We start from the raw sequence: 17,751 nt of genomic DNA on the forward strand, positions 1-17,751 counted from the left end.
CGATCTTCAGCACCACATAAAGTAAATAGACACTGTGTTATAGTTATACCTATAACTAAAAAATAAATATTTTTTAAAAACCCACCTAGAACTCAAGGACAATATATCCATAGGATGGAAGGTTATTCAGTGATTTAAAAAAAAAGAAATGAGTATCAAATCATGCAACGGAATTAAGGAAACTTGGATGTATAGTATTAGGTGGAAGAAGCCAACGTGAAAAGGCTGTGTGCAGGAGGAGTCCAACAGCGACATTCTGGGAAAGGCAAACCTGGACTGGAGGGTAGGGACAAGTCAACGGGTGGCTCATAAGAAACGAGGGCCTTTCAGGCAGTGAGACGTTCCATATGGAATGGTAATTGTAGAAACATGTTGTAATACATTTGTCAAAAACTAAACACACAACATGAACAGTGGACTCTGATGCCAACTTTATGACAAATGTGTCACTAAACAATCTTTTCATGGACAAAAAAAATTATACAGATACTTCATAAAGGAAATATACATAAATGATATAAGCCTATGATAAATACTTAGCATCATTGGTCATCAAGGAAATGCAAATTGAAACTTTACGATACAATCATCATTCATTTTCCAGATCTACTAAAATCAATCAAGAGGACCAATCGATACCATCTCACGGCAGTGAGGACGCAGAGCTAGAACACTTCATTGCTGATAGTACAAAATCAAACATTCACTTTGCAAAAAGATCTAGCAGTTTCTTATGAAAGCAAACACATTTGAGTCTACCATATTGCCCAATGTTCCACTCAGGTATTTATCCAAGAGAAAGGAAAGGCCTTGTACATGAGTGTTCACAGCAACTTTATTCATAAAGACCAAAACTGGAAAGAGCCCAAGTATCTGTTAATAAAATGGAAAGATTTTATTATATCCCTACAAGGGAACACTGCTCTGCAATAAAAAGTACCAGATGAACTAACACCTGCAACATTGGATGGATCACGAAAACACTGCTAAGTTCCTGGAAGCCTCATACAAATAAAAATTGTATGATACCATTTACATGAATTCCAGGATAAGGAAAATTATTCAAGATGGAAACAAATAAGAGCATTACTTGTCTTCAGGTGGTGAGGGTAGGGACTGACTGGGAACTTTCTGGATTGAGCAACGTTCTATATCTTAAGAGGGGTTTGGGTTATAGAGTGTAAGAGTCAAGAGAATGCACACTTAGGATTTGTGCCTTTTAGTGTGCAATTTTTTCATTAAAAACAAACAGCAGCTCAGAAGTTTGAGGCAGGAGGATCACAAGTTCAAGGCCAGTTTCAGCAACTTAGCAAGGCCCTAAGCAACTCAGCAAGTCCCTGTCTCTAAATAAAAAATGGACAGGGGATGTGGCTCAGTGGCTAAGCGCCCCTGGGTTCAATCCCAGTACAAAAACCAACCCCCAAAAAACCATATTACTTCCGATTGATGTATGTGCTTATGTATTTAGAAGCAAGTATACTGATGTCACTAGCTTATTTGGCAATGTACCAAAAATAGGAAAGATGAAAGGATGAGCCAGGATGGATAAGTGGCTGGGGATGGAGAGGTGGACTGCCATAAGTCAAGTGGAGTCAGATGGCAGGTGGGTACACGGTTTATGTTTTTATAATAAGATATTGGAGCCAATAGTTTTAATATTTTTTAGTTGTAGATGGACAGAATGCCATTTATTTACTGATTTGTTTTTATGTGGTGCTAAGGATCGAACCGAGTGCTTCTCACATGCTAGGCAAGCACTTTTCCACAGAGCTACAACCCCAGCCCTGGAACTAATACCCGAGATAAAATTTAAATAATTTTGTGCTGACGGCCCTTCAATTTATTGACCAGGATTTGTAGTTTCATAAACATAAAGCCAAATATAGAAAGATATAACAATTTGCCTAATTAAACAGATCAGAAAACAGATGAAATTAAATAGCAAATCAAACCTGGCCCTGGCAGGGCTTCCCACCCTACTTTCATGCTCTCCAGGCTTTCAAATCTAGACACACTATCTTACTCCCTTCATCAAGGAGATCGGAGGGCTAGCTCAGTGTTAGAGCATTTGCCTAGCATGCCTGCTTCTCAGCACCAGGAAAACAAAAACATTTTTTTTTTTTTTTTAATAATAAGTGGGTCTGAGGCTTTCAGGGGTGGAGGCTTCCTGTACCTGGTGCCTGGCCCTGGCAGTACTCAGGCACTGATCAACTTGCTGTCGGGTGTGACTTTGGTAGGACCATCTTCAGTTCCTTAAAGAATTAATTCATCAGAAAACCACCTATTAGGTGCTGTATTCCCAGGAAGCTTCCTCAGGATACCAGGGTAGTGGTAACCTATCACCATTCAGGAGGTAATGGCCATAGTCAGCCAGCCTGTGGCTCTGATAGGAGACACAGGGACAACAGACACTTCTGAGGAGGCATCCTGAGGGCTGTGCTGCGGACAAACCATGAACGAAGCCCTGGCACTCAAAACAGACGGGATGCAGAAGAGCTACCAAGAAGTTTGCAGGATTTTACCGAAAAGAGTTGTTTTCACTGTGTGCCATATGGCGGGCTCTTTACTTCTTTATACCATATGATTAAGCAGAATTTTTGCCGTCTTATCGGTTAAGCCCTGAAATAGATGAATTGCTCTCCACTAATGTCACAGGCAACACAGGATTTGAGCACATGTACACTACTCCTGAGCCCATACCCCCAATCACAGCATTATCCTTCTTAATAGCATATTTGTAAACACAAGCCTTCAACTTGAGTGACGGGCACATTACCAGCTGGCAGAAACCCCTTGGGGTACCTGGGTAGACTGGAGCCAGAAGTGAGCACATTTTCTCCATGTGCAGTGAGACACACTGCCTGGGGCCTCATGTGCTTCCTCAAGTCCTCTGGGGCTGGGCAGGTGGTAACAAGGAGATCCTTGGGTGGCAGCCGCCTCAGGTCCATTCTCTAGACTGACCCCACAGCTGCTGCAAATGAGTCTGATCAACCTCAGCCCTGCTTCAACAAGCTTTGATTTTGAGCATTCTTAGATGGCATCGCAACCCAAGCTCCCATCTCTTCCATTCTCCTCCATGACTCAGGGTATGCTTCTGACACAGTCATATGGAAGTTCTAGGGTTGTAGACTCCAAAGGACTAGGCTGTGATACTGAAGCAGCAGCAACTAGGTGTAGGTAGAGGTGACTCCTGTCAGTCACATGATCCACAGAGCAAGCCCTCTCCCCTCTGCTGGGCCACGGACACTTAGCTTCCCCAGCACAATATACCAAACTGACGCTCTTTAAAATTCCTGTGGGAAAATGCAGTCTGAATGTACACCACAGCCCCTGAAATAAGTGACACCTGAATGCGTGTCTGGTCAAAACGACTCATCCCAGAAATGGATGCTGGAAAGGTTGCCTGGACCCATCCATACACGTTTGGCATCCCCTCAGCCAGACTCCAAGCAGCTCCAAGACCTGTCACAGCCCACAGCCTGACTTGGGACTGCTGCCGGCTGACCATGCACTGGTGACCACCTGGAATCAGGCCAGCACCTTGGTTCACTCTTCTGTCCCTGCTGAGGAAAATCACAAAAAGACTTCAAAGCTGCTTGAGTTAAAGTCTCCATTTATTTTTGTTTTTTGTTTTGTTTTTTTACAAAAAACATAAGACCATTGTGCTCATGATTGGAAAAGGGGTGGATGGATGCACATGGCATGATACCAAAGAGCCCCCTTCAAAGCAGCATCTGGAACAAGGTGCTCCCTGGGCACACCCAGGCAGCTCCTGGACAGATGGCTCCCAGCCATCCAGCTCCTCTTCCTGGACAGGACCCGTTCAGGGTCGGTGAGTCCTGTGTGAGGCGCAGCCCCCACCAAACAGAAGCACTGCTGGGGACAAATACGCAAGGCCTGTGAGCACCTAGGAGGCTGTCACCAAGCTGGGCAGTCCTTGCCCTCAACGTGAAGAGCAAGCTGGCTAGCTGGAAGCAAAGCTGTCTCATCGAGAGCTGAGGCCATGGAACAAGTTCTCCAGAACACAGCCAAGGAGGGCTGCTTCCCTGTGGCAGAGTCCCCACTATCCGGTGTCCCACAGTAAGCAGCATCAAAGGTAGGGCCCAGGGACTCTCCCAATCCCATCCTGCAGACAGCAGGCACTCCCAGGAGCACCTTCCTAAGAAACATGCATGTCCAACTGCTTGCCCCTCACTGCTGAGGACAGTGCAGGAACAGGTCAGTGTCGACCAGGGGTCCTTCAAGTCAGTGTCCTGTCAGTCCCAACAGTGCTATCCCTGTTTGACCCTCCCACATCACAGCCTCCCTACAGCACATTTTGATGGTATCCATGAATGAACCGCATGGAGGGACCCACAGATCTGCCCCCACTGAAGCGGGTGGGGTCCTGCCACACAGACAGCTCTTCCCCAGGTCTCTACTGCATCCTCACATTAAAAGAAACAAAATAGCAGCCACATATATAGCTCAAAACACCACACTCTTTGGCTCCCCTGACAGAAGAAGGTTACTACTAAAATTAATAGTCCAGAAGTCAAGGAAAGGGCAGTTAGAAAGTAGGGTAAAGGGGTCTGGACCCCTTTGCTGGTTGCTGAGAAGCATAACCAAATTCCCCAGGTAGCTGCCTTGGCAGGAGCCACAAGATGCCAGTGGGAAGGTGTGGTGATGCCAGCCTGGGAGACCTAGGGCCTGCTGGCCGATGAGGAGAGCTCCCTTGGGTCAAGCCAGCTCTGGAGCTGAGTGGAATCTACAGGAAAGAGCCTGGCTTTAAAACAGTGGAGAACCCATTTGGTCCACACAGGCCGGAGGAGAATGTACCCCAAGAAATAGAAGCACAGGATGTCAAGGTCTAGGGAAGACGGAACTGGCTTAAGGCATGTGATGACCAGGACAGACCTGAGCTTTTGTTTGACTGCTGGGAACCTGTGCTCAACTCCACTTCCAGAAGTGGGGCTCAGAAAAAAACAGTGGTTATGGGCTAAATCCCCAACAAAAGACACCAACACCCTCCTGAGTTCCCCCACTGCCACTGTGACCAAAATTAGCTTATTTCACTTTCAGCCCAGGGAACAGAAATTAAACTAGTAGTGGAAACATAACAAACTGTGAACGCCTGTTAAAGTCCAAGGCTGGATTTGAACTGCCCTAGCACATCACAGCCTCCCAATGTCCTAGCACACACCAAACCTCAGGGGGTCCTACAGACAACCTAGCATTAGGGGTCCAAAAACCACAGGTAACAGGTGGAGATCCAGACAGAGGTGGGGGAAGGTGAATTTCACCAAGGTATTTATCCCAAGGCCAAGTGCCTTGCTGCAAGTCTTCTTCCCGGCCAGCCGGGTGGGATCCTCAAAGGTCACGTGCTTGTTGTATGCCAGAGCTAGCAGGCCCACAGACCACAACCACATCTTCAGGTACAGCCTGCAGCTTTCCTGCATCTCATCCAAGAAAACATCTGAAGGAAGCCCCACTCCAGAGGCACATGCTGTTCCCAGGAGGGCCAGCCAACCAGAGCCATTTGGCAGTGCGGGCCTTACTCCTGCCTCATTCTCTACTGCTTTATTCCTCTCTCTCAAATAAGGGAGAGAATGAGAGAGCAGGGGTAAATCCTGGGACAAGCTCTGGCCTAATGACAAATCCTCAACCACTAGACCCAGCAGGTCGCTCCCCACTTAGCTGCTCTCTCCATGGTGCAGATCATCCCCAAGCTCCCTGGAGGAGGAACAGGAGAAGCTGATTACAGATCAACAGCTGGCAAAAGAAAGGGTCAGGAACAGACCACAGATCCAGTCTTGTCCAAGGCCTGGTAAGAAGGCCAAGTCCATCCCTTTCTTTTTTCTGCACTCAGATGTCCCTGGGGCATGGGAGAGGTAAAGGATAAGCCAGGTAACAAGGCCAGAATCCATTTCCTCCAAATTGCAGAACACAAGGAGTCTGGTAGGACCCTCCCACAGAGAGAGGGGCAAAAATTTCAGACTCCTCCCACCAAATATATATATATATATATATATATATATATATGTATATGTATGTGTGTGCATACATATGTACATACACATATACGTGTATATATGCACACATATATAAATAAGCCTTGAATGGCAGATCTGAAACTTTCTCTTTTTAAATAATAATAATAGTTGTTATTGAATTTAAAAACCACAAACCAGCTGTCCTGGGCTTTTGAACTAGTGAGTGACTCTCCAGAGTCCCCATGGTCCTCAGTGTGCGCTATCAGTCAGTGCCCTGTGTGGAAACCCCAGGTCTGATGACCAAGGATTCCAGGCCCAGTGTGGCCGACTTCAAGAAAAAGGCAGCTATTTCCTTTCCACTCTTCCTGCTGCCTCTCCCAGCAGAGGGTCTGGGCCACCCACCCAGTGGATGTCCCCAAGGTCCTTAACACCTTGGGAACCTTGGGAGCCATCTCCCTCACTCTCCCCTTCCTCTCCCCAAAACCTGCAATGCCCCTAGATGAACTTGAAGCACTTGGTCTTGTCATGGGGCAGGCGGGTCTTGAACAGCACAGAGTCCACCCTGAACTGAGTATATAGGAGGGGCATGTAACCGTACACCTTGACAAAGAAGTTGATACACTTGTGGCGCTCATGAAAGTGGGAATCATCATGTGACAGGGCCTGAGGGCATCCTGGGCATCGGAAAGTCCATCGTGATGTCACCTGGGAGCAGGGAAGAAAACACAGCGTAAGAATCATAATGCTCAGGTTGATAGGAACCTGGCAGCTTTGCCAACCCAACGCCATTTCCAGTGACACGCAGAACCAATGGCCCCACTCACACAGAAAAAGTCGGAAGCCAGGACATGAGCTCAGGGCTCTTTCCCACCATGTGCATATTTAAAACATTAACTTTCCAAATGACCTGAGCTTAACAGATATCAAAGACATTACAACATTTAGTGTTATTTGCCTCGGTAATTCTACTTCCAGTATTTATCTTGGTTGCATAGCAAGATGTTAATAAAATTTTGTTCATTTCATGTTTTTAATAGCAAAACACTGGAAAAGTACCCAACAAATGGGAAGTAGTTAAATGATTATAAAATACTATATGTCCATTTATGGAACTGGAAAACATCATGCTCATAAAATAAGACAGACTCAGAAAAATCAAAGATCAAATGTTTTCTCCTTACATGTGGAAGCTAGAAAAAAAAAAGGAAAAGAAAGGTGGGAGATCAGATATCATAAATACACAGGGAGGATCAGAGGAGCACAAGATGGTGAAGGGAAAGTCACCTCAAGAATGTCACACACAGAACTGAGGCTAGAATTTATGCTACTTGTGTGTCCTGCAAAGCCTCAATATGCTAATATAATTTAGACAGGTTTCTAACGCAGTGACCCCAGGCACAGGAAGAAACAAATGCAGATTTTCATGGCACACAATCCCAATTCTACTGTCCTTCCTATTCCGCCCCACCTCCCAACACACACTTCATTTCTCTTTGTCTAATCCATTGGACTTCTACTCTTCCCCTCCCCACCCTCCCTTGTTGTGGGTTAGCATCCACATATCAGAGAATATCTGGCCAACATTCCACTCTGCTCTCACTGAACCTGAACTGTTCCTCCTCATCCCAGACACCAGAATCCAACCTTGGAGGAAGTCCTCTAACCTGCAAATCACTCCATTCAACAACAAGATTTTATAACTGCTGGGGGGCTGGGGTTGTGGCTCAGCAGTAGGGCTCTTGCCTAGCACATGCAAGGCCCTGGGTTCGAGGTATTGTATCCTAAAAAATAAATATTAAAATCTTTTTTTTTTTAATTTTTAACTGCTGTTTTTACTGATGCAGTAGTTTCTACCTGTCTTAAATCATGTAACCCATCAGTAAAAACACTGACACTGTATCCCCAATATATTTTTGGATACATACACATATATATGTCATATATGTACACACATATATGTATAGGAAATTAATATAAACCCAAGTTTGAACATTTATATTGAGTCCTGTGGAAATGTTCTTGCTGTACTCAGTAATGGTAAGGAAAATCCTTAGTAGATGCTGAAAACTAGGACCACTGAGAACAGAGAATGGGCTGAAGCTCCCCTGCCTCCCCTCTAGTCCTTCACACTGAAGCTTCCCCTTATTCTCAGTGGTTTCTAAGATTTTAATCCTTTATTCCTAAGGAAGCATATCTCCATACTACATCTTTCCCCTCCTTGCAAAAATAATAGATTATTCCAAGTAATATATTAATTCCTTTTTCTTTAAGTCAATATTGTTAAGACACTGAACATTATTGAAAGAACACTGCTAAATCAGTCAAACCTAACTCAAACAAGGAAGCAGTTGATCATCCTATTTCAAACAAGGAAAAGAACATTATGACAGTGAAAATATGATGAAAAGAGAAGGGGAAATCACTAAAATGCCAGTCTCATCAATTTAATGAGGTGCTAAGCAACTCAGTGAGATCCTGTCTCTAAATAAAATACAAAAATGGTGGGGGGAGGGGGCTCAGTGGTTAAGTGCCCCTGAGTTCAGTCCCCACCCCCCACCCAGAGAAAAGTAGTATCAATCTAGAATTGTTCTTATATTTCAGTATGATTGACAAAATTCACCAATTTTTTTTTTTTTTGGAAGTTTTCACTTGGTAAGAGTTGCATCCAGCCAGGTGCAATGGCACACACCTGTAATCCCAGCTACTCAGGAGGCTGAGGCAAGAGGATCACAAGCTCAAGGCCAGCCTGGGTAACTTAGTAAAACCCTGTCTCAACATAAAATTAAAAGGTTGATAATGTAGCTTTGTGTTTACCAATCATGTGTAAGGGCCTGGGGTCAAGCACCAGACACAAACACACAGACACAGACACACACATACAGAGTGTTACGTATACCATGCCCAATTATTTCTCTCACTCTACACCAAAAAGATGGCTTAGCTAGGGCTGAGGATGTGGCTCAAGCGGTAGCGCGCTCGCCTAGCATGCATGCGGCCCGGGTTCGATCCTCAGCACCACATACAAACAAAGATGTTGTGTCCGCCTAAAACTAAAATAAATATTAAAAATTTTCTCTCTCCCCCTCCTCTATCTTTAAAAAAAAAAAAGGCTTAGCTAAGAAAACACTGGCCTAATAACATAGTAGACAAACATGTCTGCCAGTGCTCAGGTGATTGCCGTTACAGTTTCATACCTAATCACTCAGATATTTCCAAAATTTCAAGGATAATGCCATCTGATGTCCTACAGAGGCAGGAATAGAAGCATACATCTTGACTGAAGTCCAGCCACTGAAGAAAGGAACAAGTGAAGAATAGGAAATTTTCCCCAGTCCTTAATTTCTTTGAGACCTCTGCCTCTCTACCTTAAAGATTATAAAGAAGTATGCCTTTCACTGTTTAATACTGGATCTGCCACTATACTTGGAAAACGTGTTGCTTTTGTTTGTATAGCTGTGATCATGATCCAAATTTTTTTTTTTAAATCAACTATTTGATACATGAGTTTACTAAGTGTTCTTTTGTGAGGCTTTACCACAAGTCTCAGCAACAGAAAAAACTACAAGGTGATCAGGAGTTAAGGAATAACCATGGGAAATACATGGCAAAAGATTTGCTTAGTGGGGCTGGGGCTGTAGCTCTGTGGTTGAGGGCTCGCCTTGCACATGTGAGGCACTAGGTTCCCTCCTCAGGACCACATAAAAATAAACAAGATTAGAAAAAAAAAAAGATTTGCTTAGTGAAACTGGATGCATGAGGCTCCCAAATGCATTTCTCTCCATCTTTGTTATACTTTGTTGTGTTGAATAAATGTCCTCTAGTTACCACACTGTTTACCCCTAAATACGATTTAAGTTATTAGAACATGCTGGCAGATACTTAATCTAGAAATTACCTTTGAAATGCAAGAATGAAATATGCACATGATATCATTTACTCACAGCACCACACCCACGAAGGAAACCTGTGTCCTAACCCTTACTGGGGTGCTTTGTTGCCTGAGCCTGCAGTGATGGGAAAAGGGATGGAACCAAGTTTTCTGTGTGCTGAATGTGAAGTTGGCTTATCTAGTCCAAGCCTGATCAGCAACTCCAGAACAAAAATCAGAATGCAAATTTCCAGAATTCTGAGTTTACTGCTTTTGAGCAAATAACTTATCTAGTACCTTATGTGCCATGCACTTCTTAGAGGTTTCCGTGTGTTAACTCATAACTCCTCAGTTTCTTGTTTGATGGACACACCTACCCCACATCTCCCCACCCTCCTATTTGGCAACTTGGTAAAGCCTGTGGACTCCTGAATGATTTTAAATGCAAAAAATAAACTACATGGGATTACAGAAGAAACAAATCATATTGAAATACAGTAATGTACATAGCTATTTTGTTAACACCTTTAATAACCAAATGTAGGGAAGAGTTAATAACTACCACAAATTCAAAGCAGTGATGGACTGAAAGCCTAATTTAAGAAATTGCAGCAAATCTAATATGAAAATATGTGATTTCTTCTGGTCACAGATCAGTTATAGCATACACACACACACACACACACACTATCCTTAGGAATCATTCGTTGCCTACTTTATAACTGAAGGAAATACTAAATTTCAATTATAGATGAGTGAAAATAAACCTGCAACATCCTTTCCACCAAGTTCCAAGCCCTCGGAGTATCCATCGACCTCAGGAGTAAAGAGCCCTGTAGTATCAACTCTAATCCTGCAGTCAAGTGGTCATTACCCACTTTACAAGGGGACTCAGGCACAATACCCTTATGGACTGCAGCGTAGCCAAGCAAATGAATTAAATTTGTGTGCATGCACAGTCCCAAAGGTAGTGGGGCCTCACCTTGATGGGGGGCTTCCGAGTGATGTGGGAAACAAGGAAGTTCATGGCAATGTCCTCACAGTTGATGTATTCGTCCACCATATCTCGGATGGCCTGGGGCATCACATAAGAATACAGGTAGGCATAATACTGTCAGGAGAAAAAAGGGAATCACATACTCTTGTTAGAGGACACAGTTCTTTGGCTTTCGGCAAAACTACGCATGGATCTAAGGACTGGCTGAAAGTGTGTGGAGGTGTTTGGGATGTGGCAATAACTGGGAAGCACTACTGGCACCTGGAGAGTTGGGCCAGGGTTGCTAACCACCTTTCAACACAAATCTGCAGTAAAGGATCACCCCATTCAAACTACTGTTGTTCCCCCTTTTGAGAAACCGAACTCCCATCATGTTATCTCATTGATATTTCAGCAATGTTGAAATCAATAACAAAGCTTTGTAAAACCTATCCAGACACCAGTTCAGGTGAACAATATTCTACCTATGACAGTGGTGATAAGAAATAATGAGGGGAGAAAGACTGGTTATCTTCTCAGTTCTCAAGAAATCACAGAACCATGAGACATTCAGTCTCTCTGGCCTCAGATTCCTCCTCACCATGGCCACCAGCTGCTCTCTGCTCCCAGCTATTACCACCTCCTGCCTGGCATACCCAGGGTCTCCCTGCTGCAGTGTCTCTTCCCTGCATGCTATTTCCCGCACAGCACACGGGGGTGTTTAAACAGAAGTCCAACTCCAAACCTATCCTGCCTTTACTCCACACCCTCCAACTGCTTCCCTTCCCACTCAGAGGAGAGCCAGGCACCGTGGCATGCTCCTGTAATCCAGATCCCTGGGAAACTGAGGCAGGAGTCAGCCTGAGCACTAGGTGAGAACCTGGCTCACCTTCAAAGGGCTGGGTACGAAGATCAGTGGTAAAGTGCCCCTGAGTTAAACCCCCAGTACCAAAAAACAAACAAACAAATGTTAGCTACATGTTCAAAATCTTTATTAGGCATTTATGATCAAAAAACTTGACTGTGGTACATTTGGAATGACCAATTTACCTTCTTTCAAGGGCAAAGACAAGCGGGCGACTTTTGGTTTTGGATTTTTGTTTCTGTACTACTGGAGGCCAAATCCAGGGACTCACTCATGCTAGGCCTGAACTACATCCAAAGTCCTTTGATGAGTTTTTCCTCCCTTTTCTTTAAATTTTATTTTGAGACAGGGTCTCATTAAGTTGTCCAGACTGGTCTCAAACTTGCAATTCACCCTGCCTCAGCCTCCCAAGAAGCTGGGATTAAAAGCAGTGCCACCACACTCAGCTACATAAATGCATTTCTTTAAAATGTCACTTAAGAAAAGTGGAAATGGCAGGTCAGGTTCATGCATGTAAGACCCATCCACAGAGAGCTGTGGTCACAAAGCTCCAGCCAACTGCTGTGAAGCAGGAACACTGAGGGCCTGGCCTCCATTTTTTTTTTTTTAATGCCCTCACAGATCAACTGTTTCATTCAGCACAATTATCTTGTTAGATAAAGAACGTCTAGGAGACATGACAAAATAGAAAATGATTATAAAAAATGCCAACTTTTGAGGGCTGAAAGAATGTTAACTTCAGGTAACAGGCAGCAAGTTTATTATCTCATAAGAAACACTCTAAGCAATGCCATTTCATTAGAAACTTAATGAGACCCTGTCTCAAAATAAAATTTAAAGGGAGGAAAAACTCATCATTGGAAACCTAAGAAACCTAAGGATTATTTTTTGACATTTACAGTTTGATGTTTGAAGTGAATATAACACTTTTTCTTTTTTTATGAGACTTTATTTTTTTAGAGCAGTTTTAGGTTCACCACAAAATTGTGAACAAAGTAGAGAGATTTTCCACATATTCCCTGCCCTCTCCATTTCCATCCCCCGCCAGAGTGACACATTTGTTATGATCAGTAACCCTACGTCGACACATCATAATCACCCTCACCCAAAGTCTACAGTTTACATTTAGGGCCCTTTTCCCCCCATTCTTTTTATTTTTTTATTGGTACATTATGGTTGTGCTAACAACGGACTCGTTATATATGCGCACACGTACACATTGTAGCAATACGGTTCCGACAATATCACTCCCCAGCACTTCCCTTCCACCCCCTAGTCCTTTCCCTCTATTGCTTCCCTTTGATTTCCATGACATCTGCCTTTATCTTCCTTCTTTCTCTTTAGCTTCCACATATGAGAAATATTTCCCTTGACCTGAGTTTGATTTACTTCACTTAATATAATGGTCTCTAGTTTCAGACATTTTCTTGGAAAGTGCCACAATTTCATTCTTCTTTATGGCTGAATAAAACTCCACTGAGTATACACACCACATTTTCTTTGTCCATTCATCCACTGATTGACACCTAGGCTGGCTCCATAGTTTGGCTGTTGTGAATTGTGCTGCTATAAACATGGGTACGGATTTATTACTGTAGTGTGATGACTTTAATTTTTCAGGATAATTACCAAGAAGCAGTATAGTTAGGTATATGGTTCCACGCCTGGTCTTTTGAGGAACCTCCATACTGATTTCCATAGTGGTCATACTAACTTACAATCCCACCAAAAGTATAAAGTGTTCCTTTTTTCTCCACATTCTCTCCAGCATTTATTATTTGTGATCTTGTTGACTGCCATTCTGACTGGTGTAAGACAAAAATCTCAGTGTAGGGAAATTTGCATCTGCCTAATTGCTAATGATGTTGAACATTTTTTCCTATATTTGTTATCCATTTGTATTTCTTCTTTTGAATTGTTTAATTTATTTGCCCATCTATTAATTGGGTTATTTGAGTTCTTTATTTATTCTAGCTATTAATCCTCTGACTGAAGAGGAGCTAGTGATGATTTTCTCCCATTCTGCAGGTTCTCTTCACATTCCTAACCATTTCCTTTGCTGTGCAGAAGCCTTTTAATTTGATACCATTCATTTATTAACTCTTGCATTATTTCCCGAGCCCTAGGGGTCCTATTGAGAAAGTCATTGCTACATGCTGAAGTGTTGACCCTACATTTTCTTCTAGGTATTGCATAGTTTCTGGTCTAATCCGAGGCTTTGATGCATTTGGAGTTGATTTTTGTGCAGGCTGAGGGGTAAGGGTCTAGTCCCCTCCTTCTACATGTGGATAACCAGTTGGCCCAGCACATTTGTTAAAGAGGGTATCTTTTCTCCAGGGCGTGTTTCTGGCACCTTTGTCAAGGATCACATGACCATGTCTGTGTGGTTCGTCCCCATGTCTTGCAGTCTGTACCTTTGGTCTATGTCTGTTTTATGCCAGGACCACACAGTTTTTGTTGCTGTAACTCTGTAGTCAAATTTGAAGTCAGGTATTGTGTGCCATCAGCACTGCTTTTTTGGCTTAGAATTGCTTTGACTATTCTGGGTCTTTTATTCTTTCAAATGAATATTTATGACTTTTTTCTAGGTCTATGAAAAATGTCATTTGGTATCTTGATGGGGATTGCATTAAATCTGCATATTGCTTTTGGTAATATGTTGGCCTCCATTTTTATCACAATCCAGATTTATTTTTACAAAATATTCTGATTTTTAAAAGGTGAAAGTGGGTAACACTAGGGGAGCAAAAGCATTTCTGTGAGCCAAGTGGAGTTCCATGGCTATGAGTTTGTAAATTTTGCTCTAGATTTTCAAATAGAAAAAACAGTAAGCTTCATTCAGAAAACTATTTATTTATTTAAAATAAAGGGATATGACCATTACTTTTAAAAAGCAATCAGTTTGAGAAGGCAGATTTATCAGCAGACAAATAAATTCTCAAGGTATGAATGAGCAGACACTAAGCAGTGGTTCCTGAGATGAGCACTCATTAGAGGTAGTTTCTTGACCACCTGCTGTCCAACACTCTACCCCTCTCACCACACTTGCAATCTTGTCCAGATCCACCAGAGTTTGGAAACACCAGGGCAAACTTTAGGAATGAACTACATACATTAAGTATTTACATTCAGACCTGGTGTGTACTTGACTCTTAGAGCACATCTCAACTCTGACCAGTCACTTCTCAAATGTTCAGTAGCCACATGTGGCCACAAGAGGCCAGTGACTACTTTATAGAAGAGGAACAGAAGGAAGATGAGTCGGGAGCAAAACCAGCACAATACAGCGCTAATAATACAGGGGAGGTACAGTGACTGAAGGGCTCACACTTTGGGTGTTCAGTGAAAACTGGGATATGAGTGGAGAAAGTGATAAGCTGAGGACCCAGGCAGAATTGGCAGGGCCCCCACAGAGATTCACAGTGGGCTGGGGACAGTAGTGGTTACTCTGAGTCAGAAGAGCACCAGGTTTAGCCTGCTGATGCTGGGCCTGGGTGGGACGGCGATGCTGACGCTGGAAGGTCTGACAGCCCCTCTGGCCCAGTGCCTTCCATTAATACAGAGGAGGGCCAAAGCCTGCAGGGAAACTGGCCTTGACAGCCTCGTGCAACCGCACAGGCAGTCTTCATCCTAACTTCTTACTCCACAGCTTCACTAAGCACAACTGGAGTCTTTAAAAACAGGAATGACCTATCTCTACCACAGAAGAGCCACAGAAGAAGCAGGAGGAGAGCTGATGTAAAGACAGCATTGCACTACCAAAGACTCAAGAGCTACTAAGAGCATGCCACTGTAAGCAGCTTGTCTCACCTTGTGGAAGAAGGCAGCACCTGTCAGCACCATGGACAGCTCACAGGAGTAGTTGGAGTTGTAGAGCCAGGACTGGTGAGGGATGTCCCACGCATGGTACCGGCCAGGGAAGCCCACGATGCGGTCCCGTGCTTCTCTCCACACCCTCAAAAACACAAGTGCATACACACCTGAGTACACAGCTCTTGGGCCATCAGGAACACTTAAAAGGAGTGCCTTTACCTTGAAGGCTCTCTGACCCCTCAGGCTGTGGGTGTGTGTTTTAATAAATCACAAGCCACACAGAATAAGAGGATATAAACCACATCGTGTGCTGCCTCCTTAATAAGCACTGCTTATTACGCCACTAGTTTCTGGCAGCCAGCATTTCTCCAGTGCTGAGTGGGAGTGGGTCTCCGGGATGTGGTATGTACAGCAATCTACTAAGCAGCAGGAAGAAGAGATCCATATTTATTTATTTTCATTTCATTTAATTTCTTTTAAAAGGCTTCCTTTTAACGAGCACCATGCCCGAGCTCAGCAGGGCACACGCTCTGTTGTCTGTGTGTGTGTATTCTCTTCTTTCTCTCAGAGGGCACATCATGGGGAATGTCATGGGGAATGTGTGGAGGCCACTGGTCTGACCCAAGAGACTCCAATGCACAGTCTGATTCCTAAACTGAACGGGGCTGAACGAAACCTGAATAGTGAGAAGTGCTTTGCAGACCCATGTAAATGAAAGGTTCCATTGCATCCGAGAAGTAAATTGAGAATTCACTGTTTCAGTATGTTTGATAAGTTTCAAGAGAAATTTTTGTATCATTTCCAAATTTATAGGCAAAGTAGAATAAATAAAACCAGTCCCAATATTCACAGGCTGAAATCAAGAGAGTGAAAGACATCAGCTCCACCAAACCCTACAGGACCTAGAAGGTCTTTAGGAGATTCAAGCTGCCTGAGAAACACCCCTGCCCCTGACAAGAATCTGATTCCTGAACCAAAAGATTCCACTTCCAAAGAGCTCCTCTCCCAATAAGGTTGAGGGCAACTAATCTAGCCCAACAGATGACAAATCACAACTTCTATCCCAATACCTTCATGTGTAGGCTTTTTAAGACAACTGAAAAAATAAATTAAAAAAAAGAAAGAAAGAAATTTAGTTACAGGTGGACACAATGTTTTTATCTTACTTTTTGTGGTGCTGAGGATTGAACTCAGTGCCTCGTGCATGCCAGGCAAGCCCTCTACAGCTCTGAGCCAAAACCCAGCCCCTAGACAACTGATAATTTCTTGATTATGACAAAATATACACACAGAAAGTTTGCCTTTTTAAGGATGTGTAGTTCAGTGGCATTAAAGATATCTGTACTGTTGTGCAACCATCACCACCACCTACCTCCAGAACTTTCAGTTTCCCCAAATGAAACTTTATCCCCTTAAACACTAACTCCCCAGTACCACTCCCTAACTACGTCCTCCCCAGGCCCAGGAACTCACCACTCTACCAGTCTCTATGGATCTGACTGTTCCGGGTGCCTCACTGAAGTGGAATCACAGAGTACATCTTTGCGTACACACATCAGACGCTGCCCTGGTCACTCCATGGACATCCTCTCCACCCCGACCCCATCTGCCTGCCCCCTGGCTGCAGAAATCTGAGTAGGTCAGGACCCATCTTTTGCCAGAGGGAAGGGTTCTTATATGGTCTCTTTCCTTTCATACCTAAATCTGTTTCATTCTCACTCAGGTGAAAAAAGTAAACTGAGGAGGTTAATAAGGAAAGGCTTTTGGATCAAGGGATGCCTAAAGAGATGAGGAAAGATCAGGGCGGGAGGAGGTCAGGTGGAACATCAAACTCAACTCACCAGTTCCACTACCTGAGGCTAAGCCTCAAATTTCAAATGACTATTAAGAGATCATTAAAAGGCTTCCTTTTATTTTTCTCACCACTTGGAAATCTGCTGAGAAATGGCATGGAAAAAGGTCAAGAGTTTTCCTAAATCAGAAGCTGCAGAAGTCAGCCAACCAGTTTCTTAATAAAATTCAAACTCATCAAAGCTGAGCCTCCTTATCTAAATCATTCTTGGGAGGGAGGGGTGACAGTCGATTCTCCTGTTAACACCCATGGCTCTGTTCACAGCCCCAAGGCCCTCAGAAGGCTCTAAACTGCATCATGCCATGTAAAAAATACACTCCCTCTCCCCACCACCTGGAACAACATCTGGATAGCAATAGGCCATTTCTGGAATGGTTATGTGGCTTTGTCTTTCATACAGACAGG

The 17,751-nt window shown here is 43.6% G+C and overlaps 1 protein-coding gene across 4 annotated transcripts in view; it reads right to left on the minus strand.

Moving 5' to 3' along the window:
• Positions 1-3,596: 3,596 nt before the first annotated feature.
• Positions 3,597-17,751, minus strand: part of Extl3 (exostosin like glycosyltransferase 3) — a 106,117-nt gene continuing 91,962 nt past the window's right edge. For all 4 annotated transcript variants that reach the window (XM_078030806.1, XM_078030804.1, XM_078030805.1 and 1 more), the window contains 3 exons: positions 15,492-15,636; positions 10,823-10,951; positions 3,597-6,677 (listed from right to left, as the gene is read on the minus strand). In XM_078030806.1, coding sequence (XP_077886932.1) covers positions 6,468-6,677; positions 10,823-10,951; positions 15,492-15,636 — 484 coding nt within the window. In that variant the 3' untranslated portion in view covers positions 3,597-6,467. The remainder of the gene's footprint in view (positions 6,678-10,822; positions 10,952-15,491; positions 15,637-17,751) is intronic.

This window comes from Ictidomys tridecemlineatus, chromosome 14 (assembly GCF_052094955.1).
Source record: "Ictidomys tridecemlineatus isolate mIctTri1 chromosome 14, mIctTri1.hap1, whole genome shotgun sequence".
NCBI classification, from domain to species: domain Eukaryota; kingdom Metazoa; phylum Chordata; class Mammalia; order Rodentia; family Sciuridae; genus Ictidomys; species Ictidomys tridecemlineatus.